The sequence below is a fragment of the Varroa destructor genome, unplaced genomic scaffold (genome assembly GCF_002443255.2).
Source record: "Varroa destructor unplaced genomic scaffold, Vdes_3.0 BEIS01000007.1, whole genome shotgun sequence".
Taxonomy (NCBI): Eukaryota; Metazoa; Arthropoda; class Arachnida; order Mesostigmata; family Varroidae; genus Varroa; species Varroa destructor.
Genome location: NW_019211460.1, coordinates 3,797,121 through 3,807,414, shown reverse-complemented (window position 1 = coordinate 3,807,414; position 10,294 = coordinate 3,797,121). Strand labels below are relative to the sequence as shown.

The following is a 10,294-nucleotide window of genomic DNA, read 5'->3' as shown; positions in this document are numbered from 1 at the left end:
ATACGTTCTTAAAAAATCGGCTTAAGATAACAACAGCCTTACCTATTTCAACAAGTAATAATTAATTTTAACTAAATAATCATTACTTGACAAACATCGATATCAACAATAACAAGGAATGCGAGATTTTTAAGCGAGGGAACTATGCGCCGCGTAGAGTATTGACGAAAGCGCATTCGGCGGTGTTACTGTTTTAGCGTTTTGTACTTTATAGTGTGTAGTGAAGACGCTAACGCCGTACTGTGGTGGTGGTGAGAGATGACGTCGTCGATTAGGCGGAGCAGCAACAAGTCATCAGACGATAATGAGGATGAGACAGTCCGTTATCTTACGTCCAACCTCGTGTTTCTGTCTATTGACCCCGAGGCAAATAGCGCCATACAAAAACAAAACAGCTGAAGATGATTAGTAGTTAGTCATATATGCGATTTGAAGTGGTGGATTGAAAGGGAACACAACAAACAAGCAAATCATCATGTTGCGATATATATATATATATATATATATATATATATATATATAGAACTTCTAAAACACGGTATTCAGGTGGGCCATACGCTGCAGACGAAAAATGACTAATGTGTGTGCGTGTATATACATGTATTTGGGAAAAAAATCTCGTGAAAGAAAGGGTTACATAAATATTGAATAAAAGATACAATGTATTAATACGTGTACAGAATTGGTGTTATTACTTGTTTTCCGGAAAATATATATGCACATATATATAGCGTGAAGCTAATTTTAGCACGAACCAACGGGCTAAAAGAGTCCCAACATGATTCGCTACTATGGAAAAAAACATCAGTAAAATAGCCTTCTGTTGTGTGGCCGAAATGAAGACACTAGAATTCTTTATCAATTCATCAATCTACAAAGTGGAGATCTACATGGACTAGATATATGAGGCACTAATTAAGTGAAATCAATAATGGAACAAAATTAAAGGGGAAGTGCTTTTCTTAGTATGGGGTGTGGTTAATACTGCGTATATCGTTCACTGGCAAATTAAGAGGTTCACATGGAAATCTATCGGACAATGTGTTTGGGTATTGGTCTAGCCACGAGTTACATTTCTCTTGAGGAGAGCTCGGGAACGGTTCTTCAATGCCGACCTTTGCGATTATGAATGAGTCTACTACAAATAATTATCCATGGCAAGTCGAATTGTGCTAATTGCGTTGCAAAGACATTGTTTACAGCAACGACACGTAACACAATGAGCGGAAAACTACGACGAGTTTAACAAATATACACATATATACAATTTTACACAGCCGAGTTTTATTCTGAAGCCGATTATTTATTCCAATTTTTTGTGAAATAAGCATTGACGGAATCTAATTTCATATATATTCCCGAAATTCAGTAGCTCATCGTGGCTGTTATATATTCATTTTCATATATAAAGGCTTCATATAACTGATCGTAGTGACTTTTATTGAACATAATTTCCTTTCGGCTTGTCCCTAAAGTGTAGGTCTGACATAGGTGAAGCGGTCATGGTTAGAGGCAATAACTATTGCAGTAAATTTTTCATCAATGTGCTATCAAAAAATTCTAATTTAGTTATATTCAATTAAATGTAATCGACAATGTTGTAACGAGCGCCTAGATAAATTGGGACGAAAAATATATTAAAAAATGCACTCGAACTTTATGGAAAGAGCTCATATGTTAACGAGAGTGTCTCTTCTTAGCATGAATCAAACTTAAGTAGAGTTTAAGTTAAACTATATTTTGATTGTTACAATTAAGTCAACAAATGACGGCAGTAGCGCTAATCAAGTTTAGGAATCGCTTTATCTAAGCAAAGCAAAGATTTCCAACTTCTGCATAATGTCAAAAAAACATTTCTACTGATCTCCGAAACGATCGATGTTGGAAATAGAAGTCATCATGGAAGTGCTAAAAAAACAGGTATATGCCCGACAGCCAAATACGACTAAAATAATGTACGGGTGATGGAATGGCATATTCTGTAAGATTTCGTGCCGTGAGCTAGCCTGTTTGTTGCCAATAAGCGTATTTATCTAGATTTTGGTACTTCATATAGGATCAATTGACACCAGTATAATGGTTTGGAATTTGGAACGATTTGAAAATTGGATTTGGAACGTTTGGACTGTATTCTCGATATGTCCCCTCTATGTCGAACTGTTCCTCGATATGTACGCTCAGAAGCATGCCTTTGCAAAAAATTAACGTTTTTGAAAAACTGTACTGAAAAAACTGAGCTTTTGCATTAGTTTTTACACATTTTTCTCTATTTTCTTTAGTATCAGATGAGTCTCTATTATACCACATAGACGATTCAATAATTTAATTAATTGACCCTCTTTTTAAGCAAAGGAGGCATTGCCTACAACTTCTGTAGTTGCCTTTCCCAGGAATGGTTCCAATTAACCGGAACAATCGACATTAGCAATCATGCTACCTTCTGGAAACAAACGCAGAAAAAAATGAACAACTGGGTCTGATGATTTCTCATTTATTTGGCAATTAATTAAGCAATTTTTCCTACTCTTCGCAACCGCAAACCTTGTTCCGAAAAGATTTTACACGTGGTTCTTTTTTCTACGCCGAACTTTATAAATACATTTGTTTTTGGCCAACTGTTGATTTCGCTTAATTGTTTTGTTTGTTTTATTCAGGCAGTTAATATTATCGTTTGTAAGCGTTTCTTATTTATCAGCACTAAAAAAATTAAACGTAGTCTGGAAGAATGCATTGTAATTTATTTATCATTATTTAGTTGTGACTCTGCTACTATACTTAAAGGTGACTATTAATGATGTTGATATCCTTATCCTTTGTTTTATACTACGAGGGCACGAGGGGCGTGATAGCTTGACCCACCATTTCGGTTCTACGTAAACCTGCTGCAATTATTGACCCAAACTTAGTAAAGTGTATGGTTGATCACTGAAACGGATGAGAGTTACTCATTCTCGGTGCCCTTCTTTATACACTAGATTTATGGAAAACGATTTTTCTCTAATTACTAATTTCAGTAAAAGTTCTGTCGATTCGAACATGTAAAATGATCATATATATATATATATATATATATATATATATATATATATATATATATGCTTCACAACGTATTACTCGACGACGTATGCGACTTCTTTCGTACTTCCCAATTACATCGATATATTTAGGCATTCATACATAGACAATGTGGTATGTCTAATAAATGGTTTTGTCTTCCGTCGACTGTTGCTAGCACTGGGTTCGTCATTCGTTCACTTTTCAGTGCAGGAATATACTAAGATTGCAGATAACCTTTTTATGCTATGATCGATTACAGAGGTTGGGGTCTGCTAAAAAAATTAAGCTATCTACAGAATAGTACTAATTATCTTGTTCATCATAAATTATGTGAATTTTTTTCTATAATACATAAATTTACTTTAAATAAATGAAGCGTTCCTGTTTTCATATTTGCTGATATTGTCTACAGTTCGTCTTACGGCGGTAAGACGCTTTTGAAAAAGATCAAAAGTGTTGTATACGATTATGAAAACATGTAGCTTATTGATTTGTATCGCTTTTATAGATGACGGGTCAATATCAGCAAGTAGACGCCGGAGAAAGTGCCAGAACATTAGGTCCGATAATCTTACCCTTCTATAACTGCACGCAAGTTAATCTCAGAAACATATAGACAGAGTAAATTTCCTTAACAAGTTCATATAGCATTGCATCCTCTGCCAGCAGTTACTTTGAACGGAGTCTGCTAAAAGCCTAAAACCAAAGCTACAGTGTCATAGTGTCAACGTGATCACAGCGGTAATGCAATAGCCGTATTTAGTTCCGTTTGTTTTACCGATACATTATACAAATGGAGACGGACACAGAGACAGATGTGCATGCTAGCCCCGTGTATTGAAGCCGACATTCATAAACACCGGATTACTTAAGTGGTTGAGAAGGAAGCTAGATGGTTACGTGTGGAGAAGACGCGGGACATATTTGTTAACGTAGTTCACTTTTTTCGTCTCTCTTCCTGCCTAAGATGCGCGTTATTACGTGTGTGGCTAGTCTACTGTTGCTGCTATAGTCACTAACAGAAGAGCGACTGAGCTGAATTTTGAGAAATAAGTGAAGTGATAATATGTATGTATGTCTTACCGGACGTCCACAGTAAACCGTACTCGTTTGGTTTTCAATATAGTAAACATTGCCAAACCTGCCAATGGTAGCTGAAGTTCGAATAATCATTTCAGGTATGTCGTACATAATAGACGGCTCAGCAGAAACGATCGTTTATTGCATTGGGGTATGACTTCAGTAATTCAAGTAGGGTAGTTGCGTGACGATGTCTTAAAGCCTTGTTTTATGTATGGAGATTCAAAGTACAATTGTTTTATGCCTTCAATTTTGATAAAATGTTAACAGGTTACGTAGTTACTACACCATATCCAAAAACCAACAATAAAGGACTCGGACCGTTACTGTTCGTACTAGCCATTGATTCGCACCTTCACTATAAGTTCACTATAACTCTAAGCAACGAATTTATCGAGAGAATCCAATCAGATGGATGCAATAGCGAGGTATTTTTGAATCCATTATCACTAATTTTGAGATTCATTCTCAATGTTTACCTATGAAAGTGAAGAGAGAAGGAACCCAGTTTTCATCAGTCGGCTGAAAAGTTTAATGCAGGTACAGACAAACAGATAGAAAAACACGCAGCAATTTTCAACCTACAAATCATATTAACAACCATAATAATAGCAATAATCATTATTACTATGATTAATACCACCATTTCGTTATTTTTGTTTTTACCATTAATGACATTTCAAACACAGTATTACAGGCGCTCATTTAATAACGTGATCAATCTCGGAGTTCATCTAATGGAAGGGTTTCAGAATAAATGGTAAAGTCGCTAACGTATTACTATTCCTATTATAACTTGGTTGGCGTCGGAAGCCATCTTTTCCTGTTTTGTCCTGACATACTAAACTAATTCGTTTATTTAGCTTTTGTTATTCCCACAGATAGTATTACCTTAACTCAATGACAAATATATATTTGTCAATCGATCTTTTTCACCTACTTAAATATGTACAAATCTCATATAGAGTCTACTACCTGCTTCCATCAAAGGGGAAAAAAGGATTTAATTATAGAATAGAGATACTATGTACATGTATATTTATAGCACTTGCAATAAGGATATTATTTTCGGTGTTAGTATTGGTCCAATCCTTACGCACTGATGAGATGCAGTAACTAACGTTCCTTCGCTAAAACACCACAGCACACTTCGCTATTTCTTCTAGATTTCCCTATTGTCCTGCAGATTTGCCTTTCACCCGTCTGTCGGGAACATACTTCGTTTCTCTGTATATACGTATGGCTGTGTGTGTGATACGGCTTCACTCGCCTGTGGTTACGAATTTTCTGATTTCACGTTGTTGGATTCTTACCTTTTTACACCTATCTTCCACTCATGTATTCGTCAGTCTTTCCTATATCCACCATAGCTATAATCGTTGCTTGTGTCTCGACCCTTGCTTATTTTTATATATCTAATATGAATTCAGCAAAAGCTGTCTATCTTGGCCTGAAGAAAGCTTGACAACGACTTTCTCCTGAACAGTCGTTAGCATAGGTTGTCAATTCGATCAGACCAGACTTGATTTTGATTGATAACATTCGTTTCCATAAGCGTAAATAGGAATGAACGACACTTTTCCCAAATTCGATAGATCTTTCGTCTGGCTGATATTAGATGCTCCTACAAATAGTTGGTCATATATGGATTCGAGTTGAACCGTATGCCGTTTCATGCCAAGCAGCAGTCTGGGCTTTTTCGCTGTTAGTCTGCATCAGATATGAATGAGACCGTATGCGCGGCTGGTAGATGCACTAATGTAGCTACCAGGTCGCAGCATCACATGATACTAGAATTGAACACATGATTCTGTGCATTGTTGGAGACAGGTCTTGTTCCTAAAGTGAAGAAAAACACATTTTTTTTTCTAGGCCTCGTAGTAGGATCAGGCTTGAAAGTAAAATGTCTTCATCATCAGCATAATAATATCGACGAGCGTGCGATGAACGGGGTTGATCATGAATATGACGATGAAGCTTACATTGTTGGAGATTTCTCGAGTGACGACGCCTGTCTTCTTAAAACAGCCAGATATTATCCTTTTGCAGCATATACAAGTGGTGGTAATGTTAGTTGTGATGTATTTACTGATAAAATGATAGATAGCACTCGTGGTATAATGTGTTTACGTGGTGAGTTCGACTGCAATGAAACGTTTCAGACGCTCAAGATACTGCGAGTACAGTTCCACATCGTTGTGTCCGGCGCCCTCAACCTAAAAAATCAAAGATCAATATAAAAGCGTCGTAAAACGTCTATTCAAATCGGTTGCTTAAAGATCTGTGATTAAAATGTAAATAACATGGATAAAGTTATTATTTCGTACTTATTCCAGCAATTAGAATCTGACCTCTGCGAAGTGATAAGGCATTGAATAATTTTCAAAAACAAATCTAGTGATAAGTTATGTTGCCTAGCTTTTCCGTTTGTACTTCTATACCCGTACCTTCAGTTGTACTTAAACGACGACTGTAACAAATTGGTAAAGAACATTACTCTTGAAGGATCAAGCACGGCTTTCGCTAGTTACATCTACCGGAAAATGCCATTTGTTAACAGTAGGAACTTCAACTGCACCTCTTTCTAACTTATTTTTCAAATTTTAAAACAGGTTAATTTTAAATCTTAGGTTAGGTGTAACTTAAGCTTAGGCTAAATATATCATTTGACTTAAAAGTACGTAACTAACACATAAAATGTATGTATATATCACAGCAGCTTAACTGGAACTCTCACAGGAAGTTTCGTTCCGCGATTATGTCTAAGTAAAAATGATTAAGATTTTTTGCATGTCTTAAATGTGTTATTTCTAAGATATAATTAGTTATACCTTTCATTGGGTGTATAAACTACTTACAGAATACTTGTTAATAAATTTTGGGCTGGTAGCAAAACAAAGGTCGCAAGAATACAAGGGCTCAAAGTACCAGAAATGTTCAAAAGATCAAACGAAAACGCGAAAGGTCTAACCGTCAGAGGTTATTGCACGGTCCAATTGGCAATTGATATTTTTATTCTAAAACGGCTGTCAATTCCTATAAATCTGGCAATGACTTGAATTCTTGATTTTTAGCAACATCGAAGTTCCTGATCTTGTTCGGAAAGAATCTTTATGGAAATATTAGATAGCAGTAGATCTTCGCTCAAATTTTGAAGATGACGAATTGTTGTTCGCCATGACGGGTATGTCATTTTATACTAGAAGGAAATTGGCCTTCACCTGGTATCAGGAGTAGTGAGTAAAGGTACGCCGGTCGCAGAAAATAGCCCATCAAATTTTGTCCGGATTCAAGTGCCGTGTATATATACATACAGCAAATAAACAGGTGCAATACTAACCCATAATGGTTCGACAGGGCGCGGGCATTTTTCATAGATAGCAAGACCGTGACTAAAATCAATCAGCTCATCTTCAGTACCGTGGATCACAAGCACTGGCGAGGATATCTTGGGGATCTTGTCGATCGAGGGAAACGCATCAAAGAACCACGTCCGTTTTGTTTGTGGGAATGCAACGCGCATTCCTGACATTAGCGGCGAGTGCAAAACGACAGCTCCAACCTATGAAATTCAAATCGAATATGACAGTAAAAATTACATCCTCAACGTAACTATTAATGATAGAATATGAAGACAGGAAGACGTCTAGTTGGTTAACAGGCCTAGTTACATAAATTTGCTTTCTATAATTATTAACCCATACCAGATGAGCATGTAAGAACGTATATTAATAGGTTTATTTAAGAACAAATGCATACGATCGTGTACTAAGTAGCTAAAAATCCAAGCAGTTTTTCGGTGACAAACGCATGACAGTTATATAGCTATATATATTATTAATTAGTAGAAATGGAAACAAACTCCTCGTTAGTACAGCTTTTTTGAAATTTTTGCAGTCAAGTTTTAAGCCAACAGATTTTTTTTCATTAACACTCACACCCTACTAACCTCATATCTACTTGCAAGATCAACTGTGGGCACAGTTCCAATGGACTGCCCGTAAAGGATGATGTTCTCCGGCGAAATCCCGTACCTCGTCCGTAATGCTTGCCATGCAGCATCGATATCTGCATAGAGATTCTTTTCTGATGGTTTTCCCGTTGAAACTCCGTAGCCCGAGTAATCGTAAGAGAAAATGTTGCAATTGATCCTGGTAACAAATAAAAGCGCAATTGAAAAATGACCGTTACTAATGTACCATTACATTGCCTGACGAGTAAGAAGGGAATTACCTTTTCTACTAAGAGAGAATTGAACAGAATAAACGCAGCAATTTTATCCCATTCGACGCTCTGAACTGAGTGAAATTACTAGTGGAATGTTTATATATATATATATATATATATATATATATATATATATATATATATTAGAAAAAGTAGGCTATATGGATTACTTTGTTTTTTTTTGTAATGAAAGGTAGACTTTAAGAATAAATGCCATCAAACCTTTTGAGTTATGAAATTCATACGAGTCAGAAAGTTAATACAAATCGCGTTACTGGATTTTTTATGAACTAAATTCCAAACTATTTAGGACAACTATTTGCTTCGTAATTTATCGCACTTATTGAACGTTAAAGGAACAAAATATTTACAATTTTACCGATGCAAAGCTTCATTTTCCAAAGTCGATCAGGTCGCGTCTTTTAAAAGTTATTACATCGAGTATGTGACCACCTCCTGACTTATGGGTCAGGGTGGGGTGTGGTTATATGGTACAGTATTTCCATGAAACGAGAGGTTACTGGTTGCTTGTCATATTGAGAAATTAAGAAACCCAACTGACGTCAGAGCAAAACAGAGTAGTTGGCACACGTACACATCTATGTATACATTTTGCACTAAACTTGGCTGTTTTATATTTTTAAATTACCTTTCGTAATACATTGTGACGCATAACGAACCATGGAGAAACAACATTGCTGACAAATACACCTGTTGTTCTTAATGCAATATGACACAAATTTCCGTATGTGCCATAATACTAAATGGCGTGCACCCTGTATCTTGTTGATTAGATTTCTTTCTAGCAGGAAAATAGCTAAAAAGCTTAAGATGAACAAGCGGAAAAAGTTCTAATATAACTTCGCTATGCGCATAGATTATATAAGCTCATACATGTTCAAAGTAAGGTTTTACAAACTAGTTTATAAACGACATACACGTACGGTAAGGTTAGCATCGCGATCGGGATGTAGCAAAGAGTGGGGTAATAGCTTTTTTAGCACAACCGACTAGCTTTCCCGTGGAAAACCGGTGCAAGTGCAATTTTCGGCAAGGAAACGGTTAGTCTTTTAATAATCTCAGAGCTTTAGTGGAGTCATATAGCTCTACTGTTATAACTTAGACGATATGTCTCTTCTAATGGTCATAAGTTCTCTAGACGCAAATGCTCCTAAAGTAACGAAACTTGTTAAGCAAGAAATCTTTATTATAACGTTCGGCTTCGTATCCGCAAATGGCGACAGTTCCTTTTTGTTTTGTGTTGGTTGAAGTCACTTTAAGCACCACATCCTTAGCTAACATTTGGTAAATCCGTCCGGATAACTTGCATAGAATATGTTTTCGGACTATTTTCATCATTTTGTAAATACTATTGGATAATTTTTAAAAAAGCCGTACCTGCAAATCATCAATAAACGCAAAACAAGCTATAACAGAGAGATATCATTTTTTAGGCTATCAGAAACTTGGTTTAGTAAAATCCAACTTACAGTTACTGATAATAGTAGGAAGTTGGAAAAAGTGCATACGCAACATTATCTATCATAACTTTTGACCATTTTCAAGGCACCTTCTCGCCAAGTGAAAATGTATTTACATTACAGATATTCAACCGGGACATGAGACCATTATGGGGGCCATCCTAACAGAACTTTTTTTTATGAAAGACGAAGCTCTATTGTCAATTGTCACCCTTCTTCAAGCAGCAAGAGGAAAACTTTGTAAATAATTCAAAATCCTCACAAAAATAATGGTACTTTCGTTTTTGACTATACAGCCTTTTTTAAGTGTCTGACGGTTGTGTTATTAAAATTAATGTACTAAATTTCGGCCACATTAGTCTATTTGCATCCTTTTCAGATTCATCACATTAGTTTTTAAAGATACCTCACAATTACGGCTACAAGCTTATGTATAGACAATAAGCGAA

The 10,294-nt window shown here is 36.1% G+C and overlaps 1 protein-coding gene across 3 annotated transcripts in view; it reads right to left on the bottom strand.

The window, feature by feature from the left end:
* Positions 1 to 2,718: 2,718 nt before the first annotated feature.
* LOC111253718 (alpha/beta hydrolase domain-containing protein 17C) overlaps positions 2,719 to 10,294 on the bottom strand; it is a 43,907-nt gene continuing 36,331 nt past the window's right edge. For all 3 annotated transcript variants that reach the window (XM_086974870.1, XM_022813533.2, XM_022813532.2), the window contains 3 exons: positions 8,087 to 8,288; positions 7,478 to 7,699; positions 2,719 to 6,353 (listed from right to left, as the gene is read on the bottom strand). In XM_086974870.1, coding sequence (XP_086830996.1) covers positions 6,264 to 6,353; positions 7,478 to 7,699; positions 8,087 to 8,288 — 514 coding nt within the window. In that variant the 3' untranslated portion in view covers positions 2,719 to 6,263. The remainder of the gene's footprint in view (positions 6,354 to 7,477; positions 7,700 to 8,086; positions 8,289 to 10,294) is intronic.